The 26,605-nt window shown below is 32.9% G+C and overlaps 1 protein-coding gene across 3 annotated transcripts; it reads right to left on the bottom strand.

Moving 5' to 3' along the window:
• Positions 1-5,301: 5,301 nt before the first annotated feature.
• LOC132733532 (SHC-transforming protein 1-like) lies at positions 5,302-25,044 on the bottom strand. 3 transcript variants are annotated; one of them, XM_060720193.1, is made up of 13 exons: positions 24,914-25,044; positions 24,546-24,708; positions 16,342-16,412; positions 15,434-15,494; positions 14,825-14,944; positions 14,346-14,399; positions 13,020-13,198; positions 9,514-9,655; positions 8,614-8,734; positions 7,360-7,479; positions 6,449-6,594; positions 5,924-6,055; positions 5,302-5,583 (listed from the first exon to the last, which is right to left on the bottom strand). In XM_060720193.1, exons 2-13 carry the CDS (start codon positions 24,705-24,707, stop codon positions 5,446-5,448), a joined length of 1,446 nt encoding a protein of 481 aa, XP_060576176.1. In that variant the 5' UTR covers position 24,708; positions 24,914-25,044; the 3' UTR covers positions 5,302-5,445. The 3 variants fall into 3 exon arrangements, with proteins under 3 accessions (XP_060576176.1, XP_060576175.1, XP_060576177.1); XM_060720192.1 differs by having other exon boundaries at positions 24,859-25,016; XM_060720194.1 differs by having other exon boundaries at positions 24,904-25,013.
• Positions 25,045-26,605: the final 1,561 nt, after the last annotated feature.

Raw genomic sequence — 26,605 nt, 5'->3', positions numbered from 1 at the left:
AAATTTGCATTGAAATCAAGACATGCATTTCATAGGATTATTGTAAATTAGTAACTTTTATATTATTTTCTTCATCATGTTTTCTATAATGGAAGTGAACAAAAATTCCTTGTTGACACAGAGACACACATAAACACATACAAAGCAGGTAAGAATAGAAATCTATTGTATATCAATCTCTTATAAGAATATCTTGAAAATAAAATCCAGCAAAATTCTGTGCTGAAATGGCTGACATTAGGAAATAGAGAATTTAACAAAATAATCTATCCAAAATATACACTCTTGAATAATATAAGAAAATGATTACATAAAAAAATCATGCAAAAATAGAACATTGTATTCAACAATATATTATGGCTCAAAAATTTATATTATGAACTGTTTATTCTACCAATATATCTACAATATAAATGAATAAAAACATACAAAGTAACAATAGCAAAACATATATTAACATACACAGCACATGTACATGTCATTTTTACAATGTAATCATTTAACCCCTTAACGAGCTAAATATCTTAAATGGACTTGCCCATCTTTCACATTTATCATTTTCAAAAAAAACTTTCAAAATACTGACTGAATAGCAAATAGTACAGACCATGATTTGACAGGAAAGATGTACTGGCTGATGTAGGTCTACACTGGTCACATAGGTAGCACCTTTTGCTGCCAGCAGACTAAGAGTGGAATAAAGGGGAATAATTCACCTACTAGTTCAGGTCCTGCCCATTTTGTTGTTTTGGGGTGGGTTTTTTTTTCTCTCTAGAATGAAGAATTTATGTTCATGTCAAATATGAGTAGATTACTGAAAAAATATGTTTTATATCCAAATATGCAAACATACTTGAATATTTTTTCTTAAAAAAATACTTTTGTCAAGCAGTAGAAATTATTTCAAAATTACAATTTACAGAAATATACCCTTTCATAAATTAATCAAAAATTTCAATTTTATGAAATAAATTGTTTCTATATAAAATCACAAAGTTGTATTAGATTTTATCAATGAAATTCACAAAGTTTTTTTAAGAATTTTTATAAAAAATTCACAAACTTATTTTAACTGCAAAAAACAAAATTAGAAAAACGAAAACAAAAATGCACTGTGTTGTCACAAATGTTCTTGAATTTTATTCACGTGGATGAAAGTTGGAAATTTAAATGTTCATAGAAATCCTAAAAATAACATTCCTTTTATATTATATTCAGACAAACGATGACTCAAGTCTACGAAAATGTTGATTATCAGAAATAATCTTGAAATCTTCCACCCATGTATTAAGCAATGAAAATATACCTATGTAAACTATTACACAGCCATACCAGCCCATCTATCTATAGCCTGATGAACCTCTTCACACGCTGCTGGTCAATTTTGATCTTATAATCCCTGATTCATAACAAGAAAACTCGAAGATAAAAGCAAGGAAAAAAAAGCATACTACAAAAAATCAGCGGGGTTCTGTTTAATATAATTTGATGATATACAAATAAACCGATGTTTCTTTCATGTATTTTATAATTTACAGCATATATGACTTATAATTTCACATTTTAAATGCAACTTGCAGGCATCAGAATTGCTCAGAATGATTCAACTGTAACAATACATTACTATAATATACAAAGCTTAGAGCATTGGAAAAAAAAAATATGTTCTAATTTCACATTGCTTACAGCATTGCAAAAATAATTAGAGAATAAATCAAGCATCAAATATTGGAATGTCATGAAAAGATCACGCAAACAAAATAATATCTTGCAGTGGGAGTGAGTAAAGCACTTTTTTATATATTATATATGTAAAATCGCATAAAATGTTATATGACAGTATGTGTATGTTATACACTCGAAGGTAAGGTAAGTTGTGGATGCAACAAAATAAGCAATTTACATGTTCCGTACTTAAGATGAAAAAAATCATGCAAAAATGATTTAAAAAAATAATACAAATACTACATTATTTTTCATTTCATCAAATATTACTAAATCCTTGGGTTCACCATTTTATTAATAATACATATACAATTGAAAGCTCAAGTATGCTAGAAAATGGGGGCAGTCACCCAGTCAGACGGTAAAAATGTACCAATTTTTAACATACTTACAAAATTTGCTTAAATTGACATAAAACCCCCCAAAAAATCCCTCTGATTCTATATTTAGCCATCTTAAAAATTAAGATATAACTTCAAAATGGCTGTAATCCCCACAAACTAAAACATGTATTATTGATTTATAATACTGAAAATTTGTAATGTTGATGCAGAAAAAAACTATCATAATGTTTATATTAATTGTTGGAACAGCAACTGAAGATATTAATGCTACAAAAAATCGTAATGCATACCGGAAACTAGTAGCTCTTTAATATTTTTTTAAACATGTTCCTCTCATATTAGTTACTGTAATAATTTTTATGTTGTTTAAATTTCTTTTCACACTATTATAAATTCATTATAAAGATGCTTAACAGCTTTTATGGTCATGTATAACATATTGCTATATAACACTAACCTGAAGGTTAGTATCATATTACCCTATAATCAGTTAAGTTGTTAAGTCATGTTTATAATTACCATATTTTCCAGACAATAGGCCGCTGCACTTTATAACTGCAACCTTTCAAATTAACCATTTCAAAAATAAAAAACAATTGTCCAGGCTGCTCTGGCACATAAGACACTGCCCGATACAGCAAATACAATGTATGGTAATAAAATATACATTATGTCATCAAAATTCAATAAATATGGTTTCTTTACAATACAAATCAGTTGTTCTCATAAAAACAGAGATTTTTTTAAAGGTATAGCTCAAGTAGTATTTAACTTGTTTAAAAAAATATGGCAAATTCTTAATAACTAATAATTACATATGAAAATCTTTTCATACATCTACATTTAAAAGGTTGATGTTTCTTATTGACCATAATAAAGCATTGAACAATATGACTCATGATTTAAATGTGGTGGAAGACATGAAAATGGGTTAGTTTTCTTATTTGTTTTTTAAAGATAAAGCTACAATACTAATTAACACTTTTTTGCACTATGTACAATCAATAAAATGATCTAAATATTGTGTCAACATAACTAAAACTAACAAATGAAAACATTGAATATCTAATTTCCTAAAACCTTACATGTATTTCTTTAAAGCTAGTAACCCATACACTGTGGTTTGTGAATTTAAAGATGTGTAAAATTTCAAATAATCACCTGTATTTCAAAGACTGGTTATTCCCTCAATATAATGAATTTCACAAACTAGCTGTTTCATCCATATATTTCACAAACTAGTTATTTCACCCGTATTTCAAAGACTGGTTATTCCCCAATACACTGTTTTTTACAGACTGGCTATTTCATGCATATTTCACAGACTGGCTATTTCATGCATATTTCACAGACTGGTTATTTCACCCATATTTCACAGACTGGTTATTTCACCCATATTTCACAGACTGGTTATTTCACCCATATTTCACAGACTGGTTATTTCACCCATATTTCACAGACTGGTTACTTCACCCATATTTTCAAACTCCTCACACTGATTACCTCCCTTGGCAGAATTGTAATCACTGCCTTCACAGACGTCACATGATGATAAAAGTCACATGACGTAACGTCGAAATTCAAATGTAAATATCGACCGTTACATAGAAAATCTAACGTCATTTTGCTCTTTCTGTTTTATTTTTAACTTTTTGTACCTACGTCCGTTATATTTTATCAAAAAATTATCAAAAGTTTAGAAAATAATGAAAAATAAATTAAAAAGCTAAAAAATATAAATATCCAAATATTGATATTTCAATGTTTGTGATGGCAGAGATCTCTGTACTGATAAGGGGAGATCACTGCGTAGGAGATTGCCATATTTTACATACTGGTTATTTCACCCATATTTTACAGACTGGTTATTTCATCCATATTTTACAGACTGGTTATTTCACCCATATTTCACAGACTGGCTACTTCACTCATATTTCACAGACTCGTTATTTCACCTATATTTCACAGACTGGCTATTTCACTCATATTTCACAGACTCGTTATTTCACCTATATTTCACAGACTGGCTATTTCACTCATATTTCACAGACTCGTTATTTCACCCATATTTCACAGACTGGCTACTTCACTCATATTTCACAGACTCGTTATTTCACCTATATTTCACAGACTGGCTATTTCACTCATATTTCACAGACTCGTTATTTCACCCATATTTCACAGACTGGCTATTTCACTCATATTTCACAGACTCGTTATTTCACCTATATTTCACAGACTGGCTATTTCATCCATATTTCACAGACTCGTTATTTCACCTATATTTCACAGACTGGCTATTTCATCCATATTTCACAGACTGGTTACATCATGAGAAAACATTTTTAATAAAATTAATTGAAAACTTATTTTCTTTGTTAATGCACATCCTTAGTTTCTGAAGAATGTTTATTGGTTCAAAAACACAGTCCTGAGTCTTTTCAACAAACAACAATGGCATTTGATAAAAGTGAAAAAAGAAATGCTATACAGTTTCACAGTCTTAGTATTTTTGAAGACCATTTGAAAATTGTTTAAGAATACTCTCTTTAATAGGTATAATTTTATACTTATGTTTACAGAAATGTTGAAACAACTGTGTGTAGGTTAGCAGCTTTACAAGTGTAGTTGTTAAAGGAAAAAATAACTTGTCACTATTACAGAAAAAAAGTGGTTAACATCAAACACAATTCAAGCAGGATTCTAATACCAACACCAAGGTTTTCAAACAACAGGCCACCATTTCTATATATTTACAGAACTTGATGATTGATTTATGTGAATATATTTTTTAAGCATTGTTAACTTGATGCTGATTGGTTCCATCAGATATACATAGTAGTCCTTTTAGAACTTTGTAAACTTGTAACTGATTGGTTCCATTGAACATACTGTATTCCTTTCAGAAGAATGTTACGATGATGCTGATTGGTGCCTTCAGATATATATCTTAGCCCTTTCAGAACTATGTAAACTAGTAACTGATTGGTTCCATTAAACATACTGTATTCCTTTCAGAAGAATGTTAATTAGTTGCCAACTGGTTCCATCAAATAAATTTTATTCTTTTTGGAACAATGTTACTTGTTGTTGATTGGTTCTTTCAAAATCTTGTATTCCTTTCAACGTAATAATATAAGCTTCTTGTTTGTTTATTGGGCATAATTATTTCTTTAAATTTCATTTGGAAATAGTATGTTTTGTTTCCTTTTTTGTTCTGCTTGAAAGTCTATTCCCAGTCATCAACACATTGTAAGCAAGTTACTGATTGGTTGTATATTTCTTTATTTTTCCCTGTTCATTGGTCATAAGCACATTGTAAACAAGTTACTGATTGGTTGTAAACACTCGTATTTTCCTTTTTTTTTATTGGTCATCAGCACATTGTAAGCTTGTTACTGATTGGTTGTTTCAAATGAAGTTCACTCTCCTGTGATACAATTGGTATTTTCTGTGTTCTATGGAACTGTATCAAATGAGGTACACTGTCAAATGAATGGTCTTTTGTCCTCACCTACAAAAGCATCATGCATATGAAAGATGTTAGCAATAAGATACACTTTGCGACAAAGGCAGTCATGATAGCCTCAAGCTGCAAACTAGGCCAGACTCAAACATTGATGTTGCACTAGAATTACAATAAGATTTTATGGTAACTTAAATGGGAGAACAAAGAAAAATATCTGAAGAAAAGGGAATTATTCATACTTATATAATTATGATAATGAGCCATGTATTCTTTCTAAATCTTCTGGGACAAAACCTTTCAACAAGTTAAGACATACTTAAAATATTTCTAATTTTTAAACACAAAATGTCAAAAAAAAAAATGCAAACAATATAAACTAACATACCACTCCCATTGGGTCCACCAACAACAGATGTTTAACCATGCCGTTCTGTCGGCCACTGAGTACATACTGATTCTGATCAGCCGAGCTTTGTCGTACAAGAAAATCCCCATCATTCTGTAACAACTTCTCAGCCTTAAATGTATAAATATTTATGACAATATCATACCTGAGAAAAGATAACATTTTACATGTGAACCTGTACTGTTTCGATTTTTAGTGGTTTTTTTTTGCAACATGTTTATTTACTTTTAACTGCGTTTGCCTCTCAAGTAAGATGATGTTCAAGTCAAGCTCCAAAAGGTCATTTGTACATTTATTCAATGACAACACCAGCAGTGAACTTGAATGTAGTTCATATACACCCCTATGCATTCTTCACAACAGAGATTAAAGAAATTTGCTAAAATAGTAAACTTAGTTTCTTCACTAAATTAATTATTATCCCAATCACTTTGTTTTCATTGATCTTGGGAGGTCTTACATTTTTTATTTATTTTATAAAGAAGCAAATGTTTCATAACTTACATCTTTCCTGCTTAGGTTACCATGGAACCATTCTTCAAAAATTGGTGATTTATTTGGTGCACCATTTCCATTGGCCATGTCCCCTCCCCCGGCTGCCCCACCTTCTGACTCTCCATGTCCGTTGGACAGGGACGAGTTGAATGGCTCTAAAAAAAACAAGAAAGAAAACTGGTCTGTTGTATGTTTTACAATGTAAATGAGTCAATAAACTGCAAATATGCATTAACTTCTAAATGAATACACAACTATAAAAAAATGGTAATGAACAAAAATGTTAGTTTATCATACATTTCTTTTCAATCCATAATAAATAATTATGTATTATGCAAGAACTAACTGACGAAAGATATAATAATATCCTGCTCTTAATCAACACCTGCTTACAGTAGATATAGGAAAATCCTGCTAGTAGGTAAATTACTTAGCAGTAACATGATACAGTCTTGATCTTGCCTTTAAAAGAAAGCTACACTCGTGCCTTATATACCAATCTTACTAGCAACCAGTGTTAGATTCATTTTTAATAATGTTAATTTCTTTATTAATTGGAACTGAACATACAAAGGGTACTGAAAAGAGACGAACGCAATGAGTATGTTTATACTGTCTGAGAATTGCATGAATGTGACTTAATTAACAGTTACAATGACCCATATCTAGTCTGTAATATAAACCCAAAGAATTATAAATTTGCAACAAAAACTTTAGCACCTATCTTTAGAGCTGCCATGTGTAGAGCAATAAACACTTAACAACATTAATACAGAATGCTTAAAGTCTTCTTAAAATAAGACTTCTTAATAAATATAATCTCACTATCGTAACACCTCACAGCAACAAGTATAATATCTTCATCTCCGGAGGGATGTTTCCCTGCTGAGGTTGTACTGTATTTCTAAACACTGACTTACCCATATCAAATGGATCCAAGGTACTCTGTGGAGAAGCTAGACCACCTTTCAGTTTGTGGTTATCATAAAAATCTGACTGTGTAGGTTCAAACTCAGTCATAGCATTATTTGAAGTTTTTTCTGAAGAAAAAAAAATAAATGAAAAAAAATCTCTTGTAAAGAATATTCTCTTTGAAAGCAAGTTGTGATGATAGGTGTCCTTGACCATTATTGATCAGTTTACGTCCAGGCCCCTGAGGTTATAAAACTTTTATTTGAGTCTTGTCTCAAATCTCAGGATTTTCATTGGTCAGTGTACATTCTGTGGGAGTTTCTGACCAATGAAATTACTGAGATCTAAGTTTGAGCTAAGAGAATTAGTTTATAACTGAGGCCCCAGATCAATCTGTGTATCTGTATAACCTGATGAGATACTATCCCGTAACCATGGTAAAAGTTTGAGTTATAGGACACAATGTTGACTTCAGTCTTAAATCTTTGATTGTACATGTAGCTGTTGATATATTCATTCGATAGAGGCTCATAAGAATGACTGGGCATCTTTTAACAGTTTTTATTATCACACAGCCGGGCGGGGAAAAAACTTTCGTAACAGTTTTCTCGACAACTACTTGTTACAGCCTTTTGATATTTGGTATACAGCATTAACACATAGTCCCATACTGTGTGATTCGATTTCAGGTCTGTTGCTCATCCACTTCCTGTTTGCCGACTTAGTTAAATTTTGACATTAATGGTTGGAAATTTTCGTAACAGTTTACGCAGCAACTTCTTATCACAGCCTTTTGATATTTAGTATACAGCATTATCACGTGGTCCTATACCCTGGGATTTGATTTCAGGTCTGTAGCTCATCCACTTCCTGTTTACCATCTTAGTTAAATTTTGACATAATTAATGATCAATAGATAGTAGGAAATTTTTGTAACAGTTTTCTCAGCAACTACTTACCACAGCCTCTTGATATGTGGTTCACAGCATTGACATGTGGTCCCATATTGTGGGATTCCATTTCAGGTCTGATGCTCATTCTTTTCCGGTTTACCAACTTAGCTAAATTTTTAACATCAATGGTCAGACAGTGGTAGAAAATTTAAGTAACATCTGATCACAGCCTCATATTTTGTATACATATGCAACCCGGCCTTTTCTGTCTTTGACCCATTTTTAAATATCATGATCATCATCACCAAGACCATCACAACAGCCATCATCGTCATTATCATCATTATAACAATAATCAAAACATCTTACCTGAGTTATCATATAGGTTTTTTCCACCATCTTCACCAAAATCTATCAATGACAATTCCTTTGGTGTATCGTATGTTGGGCCGTTCGGTTCTTTAACTGATGAATACACTCCATCACTAACCTGATTTATAAAACACAATATTTATATAGTGTAAAGTACATGATACTTTGTTCCAATAAACTTTGAGAGAGTAAAAAAAGACCTGTTGGTAGGACAACATACTTAATTATTCTCAGTGCTTGATAGTAAAACAAGAACCTGAATAATGTAGAATTTTCTTACTTCAAAAAGAGCATAATTCTATTAAAATCCATATTAGGGTTATGGACCATGATCAGTGACCACCTCTATGCTCTCCACTAAGTGTATGAAATTTCAACCCATTCCCTTTTGGTAATTTTGGTGACACCACCTTCCACACAAAAACTTAACCAATTTGTTAGACCTGGGTGAATACAATAGCTCTCCTTATTCCTCAAATAGTCAAGCACATATTAACAACTCACTCTGATAAAGGTAAGTATTTAAACATTTATTGCATATCTTTTAAAAGATAATTAAAAACTTATAATTGAGATTTCACAATGAAAACATCAAATGAGCCGTGTCACGACAAAACCAACATAATGGGTTTGCGACCAGCATGGATCCAGACCAGCCTGTGCATCCGCGCAGTCTGATCAGGATCAATGCTGTTCGCTTACAAACCCTATTACAAGTAGAGAAACTGATAGAATCTGGATCCATGCTGGTCGCAAACGCATAACGTTGGTTTTGTTGTGACGCGGCTCAAATAGAACTTCACTGTAATCAACCTATATTTAGAGGCTTATCTATCTGAATCTGACTTGACTATCTCTCCTGATAAACCCAATTAAACCAAGCTGTTATAAACTTACGGGTAGATTTGAGGGTGGGGTAGCATATTCTGATGGCACACGTCTTGGCGGTGACGGGGGTCGGGCTGATGGATTATCGTTGTAGTAGTCGTTTTCTTCGTTCTCTCCCCATGCATCTCCTTCTTGTATAGATTGTTCTAGTCTATCATATATTGAACATTTTTAATTAAGTCTGGGTCCAATACTGAATTTTTAATATTATATTAAGTTTTTCCTCTAGGCTGAAAGTGATAGCAAAACTGCTGGCAATTTTCCAGCTTAATTGGGCTTTAGTAATGGAAGAACACTTTCAAGTGTATAAAGCTATATACCAACTACCTGCTGTTAACCAATTTTTTTTTGACAAAGAAAAAATTCCAAAATACCTGTATGAAAGAAATATGTTTGAAGAGTGTGTTAAAATAGCCGCACATAATTATTTTTTCTTGAACATTTTATTCTGTTTACCTACAATATTTATGTGTATTAAATAACAGAGACCTAATATATTACAACTGTTCCGGGAACAATATAATTTTAATATTTATAAAGTTAATTAAACAAGAGGGCCATGATGGCCCTGAAGTCCCTCACCTGTATATAGGCCCCCAAAGCGGGGCCAGTTTAAACCCCAGGGCTTTTATTTGAACAAACTTGGTTGACACCCATTAGAAGATGTTTCATGCTAAACATCTAAGGTCTAGCTCGTTGAGTTTTTAAAAAAAAGATTTTTTAAGTTTCAACTATACACATATAGATAAAAGCAATGACACCCCTAGGGCGGGGCCAGTTTTGACCCCATGGCTTTTATTTGAACAAACTTTAAAGATACTCACTAGAAGATATTTCATGCTTAATATCTAAACTCTAGCTATTTGTCTTTTTCAAAGAAGATTTTTAAGTTTTTGCTATTCACATATACGGAAAATTAATGTCCCCGGGGCAGGGCCAATTTTGACCCTAGGGCTTTTATTTGAACAAACTTTGAAGACACTAACTGGAAGATGTTTCATGCTTAATATCTAAACTCTAGCTATTTGGGTTTTTTCAAAGAAGATTTTTTAAGTTTTTGCTATACACATAATTAAAATCAATGACCCCCGGGGCGGGGCTAATTTTGACCCAATGGCTTTTATTTGAACAAACTTTGTAGACACTCACTAGAAGATGTTTCATGCTTAGTATCTAAACTCTAGCTTTTTGGGTTTCTTCAAAGAAGATTTTTTTTAAAAGTTTTTGCAATACACATACAAGAGGGCCATGATGGCCCTGAAATCGCTCACCTGCATATAGGCCCCTGGGCCAATGCCAATTTTAAACCAGGCACTTTTATTTGAAAAAACTTGGTAGACAGCCATTAGAGGGTGTTTCATGATAAATATCTAAGCTTTAACTCTAGAGTTTTTACTATATACATATAAGAGGGGCCAATTTTGACCCCAGGAATTTTATTTAAACAAACTTGGTAGACACCAACTAGAAAGTATTTCATGCTTAGTATCTTAACTCTAGCTCTTTTGGTTTTTTAAAAGAAGACTTTTAAGTTTTTACTCTCTACAAATTATTGAGAATCAATGACCCATGGGGCGAGACCAATTTTTACCCCAGGGCTTTTATTTGAAGAAACTTGGTAGAAATACTCTAGAAGATGTTTCATCCTTAATATCTAAGCTCTAGCTATTTGGGGTTTTTAAAAGAAGATTTTTTAAGTTTTTACTATATACAAATAAGGAAAATCAATGACCCCCCAGGGCAGAGCCAATTTTGACCCAAGGGCATTGACTTGAACAATCTTGGTAGACACCCACTAGAAGATGTTTCATGCCAAATATTTAAGTTCCAGCTCTTGCAGTTCTCTTAAAGAAAATATTTTAAGCTTTCACTATATACAAATAAGGAATATCAATGACCCCCCCCCCCCCCCGGGCCGGGCCGGGCCAATTTTAACCCAAGGGCTTTTTTTAACAAAAAAAGAAAATCAATGACCCCCCAGGGCGAGGCCAATTTTGACCCCAGGGCATTTATTTGAACAAACTTGGTAGACACTGACTAGGCGATGTTTCATGCCAAATATTTTAGCTCTAGCTCTTGCGGTTTTCTAAAAGAAGATATTTTAAGTTTTTTCTTTTGGTTGCCATGGCAACCAGAGTTCTGCTTGGAATTAAATTCTTTGAACAATTTTTAAAGTTGACTACCAAAGGAACATTCCTGTGAAGTTTGGATGAAATTGGCTTAGTGGTTTATGAGGAGATGTCGTTTAAAGTAAAAGTTTACGGATGGACGGACGGACGAAAAGCGATCACAAAAGCTCACCATGTCACTTTGTGACAGGTGAGCTAAAAAACCATGATATATAGCTTTATACCCTTGAAATGCATGTGACTGCAAAAAAAATCTCATTTCTCCATTTAGTAATGAATAATCATGTTAAGTGAAGTTGCTTTAATACTACATGAATAACATTTTGCTGCTTTATAGTATCATTTAATTGCACAAGAAATAAAGTTTAGACGGAAAAGTGATGAACTTACATATCTTTATAATCAAATAGGAACAATGACTCAATGACCGTTCATTGTTCTAAGTGAGATTTATCCCATATGAACTTTTCACTCAAGCACTTCAAGTATATCAAACTAATTATTAAGTGCTAAATATATTACATTGTACTTTTGATGTTAAGAATTACTCATATTGTACTAAAATACCAAGCTATCAAAACTTTTTTCCTTTCATATATAGTCAATACACTTAAGCATTGTTATGTTAAATATGTTAAATGTAGTATGTACTTTGGACAAAATCATTCATCATTTTTAGGCAAAAAATCTCATTATCAATAATGACTGAATAGGAAACAGTGCAGTCTATGATTAGATGACAAGGATTTGTCTGTATATGTAGGTTTGTACTATCTTGGTCTGTACTGGTAGAATCAGTTGTAATCAGCAGTGTTAAGTGTTAATATAATATCATGACACTATTGTTATATGATTTCCTCTATGTGATGTTCTCACTAGTGTTTAAACCTAGGGTAAAAATCCTCTGTTTTCTGTACAATTTTACCATCTCGGTGAAAGATAGATAACAGAAATTCTTTAAAAAGCTAATTAGGGTACTGAAGACATAGTTGGGGATAATTTAAGGGGGATAATCAAGCAAATTGTTAAAATAGTACTCCGATGAACATTGAATATGTTTGTGGTATAGAACTGTTCACTAATTTGAAGAGAAATTGTGTAAAAACCTTGAAAGCTTAGTCAGTAGAGCTGCAGATGATACTCTGAGGGTCCCGGGTTCGAGTCCAGTCAAGCTGAACATTTTTATCACCCGATGACATTTCAGAGAAATATCCTTTTCTAAATTCTCACAGTATGTCTGCATATACATGGATGTATGTATCACAAATGATTCATTAACAAAAAAATTGAAATCAAACTGCTATCAAGTATCATTTCAATGCAAACTATGTAAATGAAGGCAACTAAATTTACATAAAGAAAATTTATAATTTACAAGCATCTCACCTAGTTGGCACATGGACTGGTTTAGGTTGTTTTTTAAGATATTCTTTGAAGCGTAACTCGAATGCCTGACCGATGGTTGTTATAACATCTTCTGACAGTCCCCCACCACACTCCAACACATGGCAAGAACGACCGGTCATCTCATCTTTTGCAACATATGCCACAAAATCTAATGTTTCCTATTGTAAGTAAAAGTAATAAGTAAAATTTAATAAATGCAACAGAGAAATGAAAATCAGCTAAATTATACAGTATAAACAAACAGTTAATGCAAATGCAACAGGGAAATACAAATCCATAGATTTGCACAGTATAAGCAAACAGTAATATTTCTATCATGAAAGAGCCCACCTCTATGTCTAAATATGACACCAGTTTTGGTTTTTCACGAAAATGGAGATTTAAATACCGTCACAAACAGGGCTCTCGATTGACACGGGGATCCGGGTTTTGACTCGTGAAAATCAGGAAATGCACAAATTTGACACGTGATAAAAACTGCTCAAGAGTCAATTTGCCAAGTGGGATTTTCAGCTATGCAATAACAATTACCTTAAATCCACACCTAATTACCTATTAAATCCTACACATGTTCAAATCACACTAAAAAAATGTCACCCGTGTGTAATACACAGTATTGTTTATAGCCTGTGCACTGAAGCGCGACATCATTGGATGCAATTTGACAGCGCTAAAAATAACTCTACACAACTGATAAGAATTACATACTTGAGGTGTCAATTATTGATTGCTTTTAAAGGTTTATAATAGGTCTTTGATTTACTTGGAGTGCCTGTAAATTTGTTATTTTCCATTAAATATTCCTAGTGCATTTTGGTTTTTAAAATTAATATGATATATAGCATACCAGTAAAGACATTTCTTTATATTTTAAACTTTTAATCAGAAAAGCTGCTGCTTAATTTATTCTTTCACAGTAAAGATGCTATTCATTTTTTTTATTTGTTTTTTTTGTTGTTGTCTGTTTTCTTCTTCTTTTTTTTTCTTTTTTTTTTGTTAAATATTATCAATTTAGATTTGAGAATCTACACAAAATGACCTCCAAAACAGTAATTTTTGTAACATAAAAATGATTCATGTAAACAAATGACACTATAAAAAAATTATTTGACTCATGAAAATTTTAGCCAAAGAGTCTTTGACTCGTGAAATTCTGACCCTTCTGAGAGCCCTGGTCACAAAAAACAACAAAAATTGTTCTCTGAAGACGAGAAAAAATATGTATCTCAACATCTGATTATCACAAAATTACAGTTGCATCTGTTGAACTGAGAAACTTATAATCTTATATACACGAGAGCTTACCGCATCACCACCTGAGGCGAATGAAATCCCTGGCATTAAATGGTCAGCAATTACCTGAAAAAATAAAAATTAACAAAATGTCAATCTTATGAAATTACATCTGTAACAGAAAAAAAATCCTACCCTATACAAGTCCGGATTTGTCAGTTTATCTTTTAATCCAATGCTTTAATCATTTTACCAAAATTCAAAAAATCAGCAATTGATGGTTAAGGAACATACATGAAAATGTTACCAAATCAGTGCTGACCCTGCTGTGTGGGTCATGACAATAGCTCCATGTTTTAAAAAGGAAGAGGAAAAAAAAACACTTAAGAACACTATGTGACCGTGATTGATCCTGATTAAATTACATATAGATCTACCCCTCCTTTTTAAAATTAAAATCACACAGAAGATTCTTTAAAGCAAACACAGCCTTGTTTAAATTCTCATGCTTTTCTGACTATTCAATAAAATGTTATAAACAACTGCCTTACCTCTCCTGATTCCATGACCATTAGGTTAATACTGTCTACTGTAATTGTAAGATTGACATTTGACCCTGCATACTTCATACACGGTGTGTCACTCAACATTTTCCCTATACGCTTGTCAATCTATAATGGTGACATTTTTCATTAAATTGATTAACACTAGGTTTAATATATTATTTGGTTTTTAATAAATGTAGGCTAATGAGAAAAAAAAAAATTTTCAGACTTAGTTAGAATATGCTTATGACTATAATATATCTAATTGAGAGAAAAAATAAAAACGTTATTCTGTAATTTTTATATGATACCTGCCCATTAGAGTAATTATACTACTCGTTGGGGGGAAAACACCAATGAGAAATAGTATTTTATGCTCATTTTGATTTATGCAAATGAGAATAAGCATAGAAATAAACAAACATTTTATAGATGCTCATTTAACCATTAATAAAATGCTGCAGCAAAAAGTTATTAGCCTTTGCCTCTAATTTTCGTATTTTGGTATTTAAATTCCTTTAATTTTCAAATGGACTGTTGCAAAATCAAAACAGGTTGCACAAATTTAGAGAGTAAAGGGTTAGTAATACTATTTTATATATTATGTCTACATACCTTTTTCCTTTTTGTTGCTGTTTTCAGTCCTGCAGCCTCACTTACTCTGTTGATAGCTTCTCTGTAAAAAAATGATATCATTTCTATGTAAATATGTTAATAAAATCACATACAAATTTTAACCATTTCTTTCTTTTTCCAAATAGGTATGATACTATTAACATTTTGACTATCAACAAATGCTATATTTGGCTATATACATAGGGGAAATATGAAAAAGAAGTAAAAAATCTAAAAAAAGAACAATTTTTCAAAAAAAAGAGTTCCGCATCCCTTCTGGGAGTCCTGACACAGAAAGGGGATAGGCGATCTTTAAAACACAGACCCTAAAAACCTATATATAAAAGTTTAAATTTACTTAAACTGCTGTAACACAAATAAGTGAGAACTATAGTGAGTGAAACATACAGGACAAAATTTATGATTTAGCATAAAAAATTGTGCTCACAAATTTTTGTTATGATGTATATAGTGAGCATGAAAATGATTATTAAATTTTACTTGATGAGCAAAAATTTAATGATTATAGTTGTTCAGACTGGGCATCTGTCAATGATGTGATGCTAAGATAGAATTCTTAGGTCATAAATGATAATGTCTATGATACTTGTACAATTATAATGTATATGACATATAATTTTTATGATTATGCAGCATTTTTATTATACGCAGGGTTTTGATCATGTTTATGCAGGGTTTTGATTTTTATCTGAGGCAACAGATGTGACAACGAAACGGATTTGGCCAAGGGTCAAAGTGGATAGCTTAATTTACAGGCTAAAAATACAACCAATTTAAACATCATTTCAACCCATGATATTGATTGTCAATCTGTAAATAATGAAAACCCTGATTATGGTATAATGGATAATTAATGCCCATAGATGACAAATATGTATGATTCTTACCTTGCAAGAGCTGTTCTTGTGTCAAAATCTAAGGCTCTCATAGATTCTTTCACCTCCAAACAACCAATATACTGCAACATATAACACATCACATATTCTAAAGTATATTTTACACTTCATCAATATCAAATTAATTGAAAATATATTAATTTAATAAACTCATACATATTGGAAGTCACCATAACATGAAAAACAAGAACTGTCAATGGAAACAGACAAATGCTCCCCCCCCCCCCCCAAAAAAAAAAAACATGGCCAAGTAGAAGAACCATGATTTGCATCAAAAGCATGGTTTACAATAAAAAGAGTGTTACAATTCACAATAATCAGACATACAAGTGTGATCTTGACCTTTGAACTGCAGACCTGAACGCTATGCTCATCCATCCATTCATCCATCCAACTAACTATCTTCCTTTAATGTCAAACCCCTCACGGGGACGGCCAAAAGTTCTAGCTGTACATGAGTCACATACGGCTAAACAGAACAAACTGAATTGCTAACCATACAGCACTTTTCAAAATTATATGAAAGTCGAAAATGCATATGTCTTTAAGCGAGGATTTCAACCAAGAAACAGCTATTGTCTTCGTGTGTTAACTTTTTAGAGATAAATCGCCATGTCAGCTGCAGTAAAGAAAGTACGAATATCGATCTTTGTCATCTCCAGACGGCCAGAAAAATAAGAGCGTTTAGTTGCAGTGAGTTGATTAACATCAATTGAAATCGTCTACATAATTATTAGAACAAGATATGTTTGTAAAACATGTATGCCCCCTATCAGCAGCCAATTAGTCATGTGATAAGGTTATTATGCATGACTTCTGACCCAGTGATCAAACAATTAATAAGGGTTATCGAGTATCTACTGGTCATGAACCAGTTAACCTTTGACCCCTTGACCCAAAACTCAATAGGGGTCATCTGCTGGTCACGACCAATCATCATACAAAGTTTGAAGTTCCTAGGCCTAAGCGTTTTTAATTAATTGATCGGAAACCGTTTTTATCTTCAAGGTCAATAAGACCTTGACCTTTGACCCCTTAACCCCAAAATCAATAGAGGTCATCGGCTGGTCATGAACAATCACCATACCAAGTTCGAAGTTCCTAGGCCTCAGGGTTCTTAAGTTATTGATTAGAAAGCATTTTTACCTACAAGGTCAATGTGACCTTGACCTTTGACCCCTTAACCCCAAAATAAATAGGGGTCATCTACTGATCATGACCAATCACCATATCAAATTTGAAATCCCTAGGCCTAAGGGTTCTTTCGTTATTGATCGGAAACAGTTTTTACCTACAAGATCAATGTGACCTTGACCCCTTAACCCCAAAATCAATAGAGGTCATCTGCTGGTCATGACCAATCACCATACCAAGTTTGAAGTTCCTATGCCTTAAGGTTCTTTCGTTATTGATCAGAAACCGTTTTTACCCAAGAGGTCAATGTGACCTTGACCTTTGACCCCTTGACCCCAAAATCAATAGGGGTCATCTAATGATCATGATCAATCACCATACCAAGTTTGAAGTTCCTAGGCCTTAAAGTTCTTTAGTTATTGATCGGAAACCGTTTTTACTTACAAGGTCAATGTGACCTTGACCTTTGACCCCAAAATCAATAGGGGTCATCTACTGATCATGACCAATCACCATACCAAGTTTGAAGTTCCTAGGCCTTAAGGTTCTTTAGTTATTGGTCGGAAACTGTTTTTGCTTACAAGGTCAATGTGACCTTGACCTTTGACCCCTTGACCCCAAAATCAATAGGGGTCATCTACTGATCATGACCAATCACCATACCAAGTTTGAAGTTCCTAGGCCTTAAGGTTCTTTAGTTATTGATCGGAAACCGTTTTGCTTACAAGGTCAATGTGACCTTGACCTTTGACCCCTTGACCCCAAAATCAATAGGGGTCATCTACTGATCATGACCAATCACCATACCAAGTTTGAAGTTCCTAGGCCTTAAGGTTCTTTCGTTATTGATCGGAAACCGTTTTTGCTTACAAGGTCAATGTGACCTTGACCTTTGACCCCTTGACCCCAAAATCAATAGGGGTCATCTACTGATCATGACCAATCACCATACCAAGTTTGAAGTTCCTAGGCCTTAAGGTTCTTTAGTTATTGATTGGAAACCGTTTTGCTTACAAGGTCAATGTGACCTTGACCTTTGACCCTTGACCCCAAAATCAATAGGGGTCATCTTCTGGTCATGACCAATCACCATACCAAGTTTGAAGTTCCTAGGCCTAAGGGGTCTTTAGTTATCACTCGGAAACCATTTGGTCTACGGACCGACGGACCGACAAGTGCAAAGCAATATACCCCCTTTTCTTCGAAATGGGGGCATAATAATTCTTTTATGTTTCAAAATGTTTAATTTTCAAACACCTTTAAAATGACAAGAGCGATCAGTAATCACATGTGTCGCCTCATGATGGCCAATTTCATGTTGGGACAAATTTTGTGACAGACGGACAGTGCACAACTAGACTTGGTACTGATCATTCCTGTAAAGTTTGGATGAAATTGCACCAATAGTTTATGAGGAGTAGTCCGGACAAGCTTTTGTGTATCTGGCAACACACAGAAAAAAACACCTTTTTATCAAAGGGCCATAACTCGGCCAAAAATCATTCAACCAGAAAACCTGTGCAATATGCGCAAGGACTTGAGCTACAGATCAATCCTGTAAAGTTTCATTGACATTGCATTAGTGGCATAAGAGAAGTAGTCTGGACAAACTTTAAAATTAAAAATTATTAAAGGGCCATAACTCTGACAAAAATCATTGAACTGGAAAATGCTGACAATATGCACAACTAGACTTGGTACTGATCATTCCTGTAAAGTCTGGATGAAATTGCACCAGTAGTTTATAAGTAGTCCGAAAAAGTTTTGTGACGGACGGACAGACAGTTGACGGAGAAGTGATCCCTATATGTCGCCACTACTCCGAAGAGGCGACACAAAAAGCAGCATTTAACTCTAATAATTGCATCAATTACTGACAGTAAAAGATTGTCCACCAGTAAGGAAAGTTTCCATGTTCTGTGAAACGCATTTTTGATGTAGGCTAATTGATTTTGATTAAATGTTCGATATTTATCTATTTAAAAATAAAATTATACATAAACACACGAAGACAGTGTAATATTCTTTATATATCTTATATACTATTAAAGTTGGTCCATGCGATTCACAAATGTGAATATAATAAGAGAAAAGACACAGGTGTGTTCTAGTCAGTTTTATTATCTGGACTGATGCATTGGCGGGAAATCTCCCAAGATATAACATTCTACAGGCACAACGTGGTCAGTGGAAATTTACAGAAATGAGTATTAAGGTTAAAGGTCATATGAATATAAAATAACTCAATATCATTACATTTCCCTCTTTTTAAATACATAGCTGCATGGTATCCACATGTTAATAAATCATAAAGGAATATGGTTCAATTTAAATAACGTTAGAATAACACATGTTTAAATATCAATTAAGTAATCAGTTTATATAAACAAATATATGTTTATTCAAAAAAAGTATGTGTTTTATTCCATATATATTCCACATTTATATATTTTTTTTTTATAGTTTATTTTTTTGTTTGTGATGTTTTCTTATTGGTAAACACTCAGTATTTTTTTTTTTTTTTCAATTGTTCACCATGTTCTCATTATAATATCGTTTGTTCAATTTCACTTCCCTGCCCCGATCGTGTGTGATAATAGTGGTCAATTGGGCTGGGCTTATTGGAGGTCAATGAGTGGTCAGCATCGTGTGATTCTGAAATTTTTCCATTAATTGAGGGAGTGATAGGGTTATTAGCTAAAATGTTGGGGGAAAATTCCTGAATTTCTGGGAAAGTTTCTTCAGTTTATTAAACATTCGCCTATTTCTGCGGTAAATGCCACCTGCATGAGTTATTACAGAGTAGGAATTCGGTCATTGTGAATTTTTATATCACTTTTGCTGGTTTCCCATGTTTTGTTGACCTTGATGCGGACATACTCATTAAGTGAAAAGAAGGGGTAGTTGCTTTGATGTTTTATCATAGCAACTTTTTGTTTTCTGCTTTATTTTCTGCATCTTTTCGCGTACCTGTTTACAATTTACTGTTTTGGGTTGTAACTGAGAATTTGTGGTAGGTAGAATAAGATTTGTTTTTCTAACCCCATTAAAGTAATTGATTTGGTAAGAAGCACTTCATAAAGGGGGTTTTCCTGTCTCAAAGTATCGGGCGAGTTTTAAGATCTGGGGTTTACTCTCCCTGAGCTTTCCTGAATAAACCCCGTTTAATAATCGACACTTTTTTTTGGCCCCCAAACCCAAATTTACTGTTTGGGGGGAGTGGCGGGATTTTTATTTGGGGGGGAAAACCCCAATTTTTTTGAAAAATCGAAAATAATTTTCAAAAAGATTTTTAAGGGCCCCATTTTTCCGGGGAAAATTTTTTCACAAAAATCCCCATTAACCTTTGGCTAAGTGAACTTTTAGTTTTCCAAATGGGAATGTTAGGGTTTGTTTTGTTTTTATGGGATCTCCCTCAAAGGGTATTTTCCCCCAATTAGCGAAAATCACAATATTTCTTTCTGTCAAAGAAGAAAAAAAATTTACCCGGGCCAATTGTTTTGCCGGGGCCCGGTCCTCCCGGGTCGTGGGGGTTTTAATGGTTTTTTTGCTTTTGGGGGGAATACCTGTATTTTTAAAACATAAACAAATTTTTAAAAAAAATAAAATTTGGTTAAATTTCTTTTGTCATCCCCAGGCCCAAAAATTTCCCTTTTTTACCCCTTTGAAAAACATTTTTCAAACTTAATGCCTTTGGGTTTTGCACTGTTTTTAAAAATAAACCTTTTTTCCTTTGCAGTCTTTTATGAATTCTTTTTTCCTTTTAAAATAAAAGGTCTTTTTCAGACGAAATTCCCCCTGTTTTTCCAGAACTAAATTTAAATTTCTTTTTTTTTTACAGTTTTTTGCATGAAAAAACGGCCACCCCCTCAATAATATTCTTTCCAAAACCCCTTGGGGCATATCTTTGTCTTTGGGTTTCATTCCCCTATTGTCCAGTCTTTTATGGGTTTTATGTGAAACCCTTTAAAAACTGTATGTCCCATGAAAGGTCGAGACCCTCTAATTTGTAATGTTTTGGGAAGCATTTTGTTAAAAATTTAATCACTGTTTTTTTGGTACTTGTTTTCCCAAGGAACGTGGCGTATCCAAGGGGTTCCTATTTTTTTTTTAACTTAACCGCATTTTTTTGGAAGTTCGGGGGAAAAGGGCAGACAAACTTTTTTCCCCATGTTTTGGGTAATGGTTTTTGTCGGGTGTAAAATTTACTTTGTCTCCCGGTAACTAGGGATGAAGGCGGCAACCAAAAAAAAAGAAAATTTTTTTAAAAACCCTTTTTTTCCTATTTTTGGCAAATTTAAGATTCGTCTCTTTCAAGGGCCCTAGAATGAAGGAAACTGGGGGCCTTTTTGGGTGAAGGGCTACCACCCACCTTTTCGAAGAGTCAGTTTAAAGGGAGTTACACTCTGTTTTCGGGTCAAAAAATGCAAAAACCCTGGGGTACTTCGTTTTTTTTATGTTTTTAAATTTTCGAAAATGCTTCTTCTGGGAAAAAATCCCAAAAATTTTCCTACATTTTTCTTAGTGGGGATCCCCGGGGGCTTGTACCCTGTGGGTTTGGAAGAAATTTTTGAAAGTTTAATTTGAATACCAAAACTTTTCCAAGTTGCGGGCCCAATTTCCCCGGGGTTTTTGGGGTTCTTTAATTGCTCTTTTTTTACTAGGACCCTTTTTAACCCTTTTTGTTTTAAAGGTGCCCAAAAATGGGACTTCATTTACCCCCAAATTATACTTTTTGTCCGGTGAATTTACTCCCTTAAAAATTGCTCTTTAAAGGGGGTTACCAATTTTGCCTCATGTTTTTCCCAAGTGTTTTCCCTATATTTTAAAAATGTCATTTCCATGGTTTTGCCCCTGCAACCCTTCAAAAATTATTTACTTTCTCCCCCTGAATATTCACCCCCTTCCCAATATCCATATGGGGGCCCTTAAACCCAACGGTATTGCGCAATCCCTTTGTAAAGGTTTTTTAATAAGGGAAACTGTTATAAAGGTTTTTTTGCCCCAGTACTTTTTAATGCCCAAAGGGAATTTTTGGATTTGCATTTTATTGAAAACCGTTTAAAATAAGTAGAAATTAGGGAGTGAGGTCCCTTATACCCCCCAATTTAAAGTTTTTTTGGTTTAAAGGGAAACTCTGATTTAACCTTTTTTGGGTTTTTTCTACAATGAAAAGGGAAATTTTCCCCCATCCGTGGGTTTCCAGTGCCCTTAAGTTTTTATTACCTCATTCCCCAGGGCGTTTGGAGTTCTTCGTGAACCCTGTTCCCTTAAAAGTTTCCCGGGACTCGCCTGGGTGCTTTTATTACGGGAACAGCATACCTTAATGTGAAGTGTACTTTTCACCTGGTTTGCCCCCTACCCTTTGGAATTATTTCCCCTTTACTTGACTTTGTCCTTTGTTTACCCTAATTTTGTATTTAAACCTTTTTAAAATTAAATATGGGAGCTTTTTTCAGGCCTAAGTTTACAAAAACATTTGAAAAATTTGGGAAACGGGGGTTTTCCAAAAAAACTTCAAAAACCAAAAAAATTTAAAAAAAAATATCCATTTTTGTTTAGGGGGCCCCAATTGAAAATTTTTATTATACCGCAAAAAGGTAACATGTTCCTTTGTGTACGATTTTAAAATTTTTAATTTTCCCTTGCGATTTCAAGAGGTTTTTTTATCTTTAATTTCCATAATGGTTTTAAGGGTTTAAAAAATTCTACCCCCCGTTTCCCAGTTCTATTTTTTAAATTTTAAAACAGGAATTATGGGAAAAAAACCCGAAAATTAAGGAACAAACCAGTTTTTCGGATTTAGAAAAATGAAAATTTTACCATAAAAAACCGAATAAAACCCTGTTTTTCCAATTGAACTTTTGTCCTAAAATTTGAAATTCAAATATTCACATTGTAAGTTTTTTTTCTAATTGAAAACCCCTGAAAAAAAATTTATTTGCCTTTTTTCCAATGCGTAACACTTGAAATGTTAAAGGTGGAAAATTTTTTAAACCCGGGTCTATAAATGTTTTTTCCCAAACACGTTGCCCTTTTAAAGGGGTTTTCCCTTCCATTTTTTTTGAATGTTTTTTGAATATTTGGGGTTTTTGTTTTTTGTTTGGGTTTAGGTTGGGGGAATGGTTGGGTTTCTTTATTTTTTAATTTTTTAAAATTTGTTGTTTTTAACCAGGGGGTACTTTCATTACCTGCTGCCTTTTGTTTTGAATTGTTTTTTCTATTCGTGTCTTTCGATTTAAATAGCTTTTTTGGGAGTAACGAAATTTCCCTTTCCCCTTTTTTTAAAAACTTCTCTCGAACAGGGATGTTTTTTAAAGTAAATTTGTTTGCATTAGTCTTGTTATTATTGGAGTTAAAAGAACTGATGCATTGGCGGGAAATCTCCTTTTAAAATTATCTTTATATATTAAAGAGAAAAAATTTTGAACAAATATAACATTCTACAGGCACAACGTGGTCAGTGGAAATTTACAGAAATGAGTATTAAGGTTAAAGGTCATATGAATATAAAATAACTCAATATCATTACAGACAGGGCTTTAATGAGAATGCATTTATTTTTGAATTTGATGATACCAGCTTTTTTGGTCGTTATATGATTATTTATTCCATGTGCTTAATTAACAAATAAATGATTTAATAATTCATCTTTCATACAAATAAGACAACAAATCCTTAATTAGCATTAAAAACAATGACATTATAACTTAATATATTTATCATTTTATCATAAATATAACTTTCCATTCACATATACAATGAATGTACTTTGAATAGTTATGCGTCATGTAACTTTGACACATTTATAAAGATGACGCTTGTATTTCCATCATATTCTTTTTTACAAAATGGCGGAGCATCATTATTAAAGTACACATACGTGGACAAATGCGGTTCTTGAAAAGTGCCATACAGCTAGACAGTACAGTGTATTCTGGCTAGCCGTACAAGACTCACATACGCCTAGTACTTTTGGCTAGCTGTAAGGCTAACCACTTCCTTCTTTTTATTATGAACGTTGATCTAACCACTTTAGATGACTTATAAATCATATATACCCTAACTCCATAACAAATCCCGGCACCAGCTGCAAGCTGCTCATCCGGATGTATCCAGCCACGTTCTGGTTTATGAAGAAATGTTCCGGTACGAGACCATTCTACAGACATGTTACTTCCTTTCGCATTGCGCTTCTTGAATTTATCTACTACGCTGGCCATTCTGAAATTTTAGACAGCCAATAGATCTATTTAAAAAAAATCATTTCTATTTTAACTGTTTGGATGAAAAAAGTAAACATGCAAAATTCAATTTAGAACAGCTGATCAATCAATTCTTTTACTATAAATATCTGAAAAACCAATAACTTACAAGGTGAAAAATATTATATTCAAATATTTCGCAAGTGACAAAAACCTATATTTACGTGATGATTTCTCAAAATATCATGACAAAGACAACAAAACAAATTGAAAAAATCGTGACATTCTTTCTAGGAAGTAAATATTGACTAAACGGTGCGTGAGAACTTAACGTTGTAAAATTTTAAAATCTAAACATTTAGTTATATTTGGCCTTTCCTACACTACCCGGTTTTCCCGCTCAAAATGCTTTTAGGGAAGTGACATGTGACTGCGCTGCAGACGAATGATTGCATTTATGATTTTGTGATTTTCTTCTGTTTGTTCGGACCTGATCGAACTTTAGCGAATGTCCGGTTTTTAAAATTTAGAGGATTCTGGATTTCAGAAAATTTATACCTTTATTGATCATTATGATGTGTTTGTAGAGTTACATTGTTTTATTATTTTTATAATTATTATAGCTAGATCTATATTGTATTTTTATTAATATCTGGAACAAAATTAATATTTTTTGTCCCAGTAATTATAATCTTACATGTAGCTTTCTCTATTTGTGTATTGAATACTTGCAATAAAGTACTAGATCTATAAATAGCAAAATGTTTAATTGCACCAGCTTACTAGCTTTTCTATTTCATATAAGTAGATCTATATTATTGTGTGCATGCATATATGATAAAAAATGGGGTTATCCGCAAAGGGGGTTTAAAAAGTAAAAAAAAATGGAAGAAGAAAAAGAAACCGTAATCATTATCCTTACCTTTTAAATATAAGCGCATTAGATTTGACAGATTGTATTAAGAGTAGATCTAATTGTATATAAAAATCAAATATCGTTAAACCACGGATTTATTATATGTAATATAAATCCGTGGTTAAACATAGTCTTCCCTGGTAAAAATAAAGCATAAGTTTACAGCATGCCAACACATACACATATGCTTTTGGTGATACATTTTTCTTTAATATTAATAAAATTGTACATGTATATATAGTGCCTCTGATATTATGCATTTAATATGCATCTGATTATTTGATTAAAAGTACCACGTACTTTTCATAGTTTCTGGCGCAATGCATTAATGTCCAGCTGAATAATAACTTATTTTTATCTCCACACAGTATATGTGAACGCGTAACAAAACGAATTTGTTTTATGTCTTAATTGCTTTTTAGTTGTTTGTTTTGCGTTAAATATATTTACAGATGATAGAAGGTATAGATTCTAGATGATATCTGCTCATTTTGCAAAATATATCTTACCAAGAACTGAAAATTGTTAGATATACAATGTACATGTATAATAGAGCGCGAAGTCAAAATATTTTTATGTAAAATGTGTTGGGATTTGTTCTCTTTCCATAACAATTTAACAAATACATGTATATGTTGCTGATAGAATCTACGTGAGATTCGAAAGATACAAATGAATATCTCGATTATTCATTGGTTGACACGTTTTATATAAATCGTGAGAATTCCCCCTCTTTAGCGCCTATTACCCTCCAGAGGTTTATATGTAATTGTTTACAAATCAACTGAATTGCAGACATAAGTCTTTTAACATTAAAACCAGACATTCATGTTTTTGTTTTAAAATTATATATCATTGTTGTATACATAGTATTAAAGTATATCTTTCAGACATTTTTTTTACCATATTTACATAATTATTAAAATCTGAAGAAACCGTTTTTTGACTTTTAAATGTCATCAGATCCGCCATTTTCTGTGTGTGAGCGTGCGTGCGAGCG

This window comes from Ruditapes philippinarum, unplaced genomic scaffold (assembly GCF_026571515.1).
Source record: "Ruditapes philippinarum isolate M1 unplaced genomic scaffold, ASM2657151v2 ctg1234_1_1_1_1, whole genome shotgun sequence".
In the NCBI taxonomy this organism is placed as follows: domain Eukaryota; kingdom Metazoa; phylum Mollusca; class Bivalvia; order Venerida; family Veneridae; genus Ruditapes; species Ruditapes philippinarum.
The sequence above is the reverse complement of the archived record's forward strand: the minus strand, read 5'-3'. Positions and strand labels throughout refer to the sequence as shown.

Excerpts from the sequence above, each read along its gene's own strand:
- LOC132733532 (XM_060720193.1), bottom strand. The coding sequence starts at position 24,707 with ATGGCCAGCGTAGTAGATAAATTCAAGAAGCGCAATGCGAAAGGAAGT. Across the intron at positions 8,735-9,513 it reads CCCCACCCTCAAATCTACCC|GTTAGTGATGGAGTGTATTC; the intron begins GTAAGTTTATAA and ends TTTATAAATCAG. Across the intron at positions 7,480-8,613 it reads AAACCTATATGATAACTCAG|AAAAAACTTCAAATAATGCT; the intron begins GTAAGATGTTTT and ends TTTTTTCTTCAG.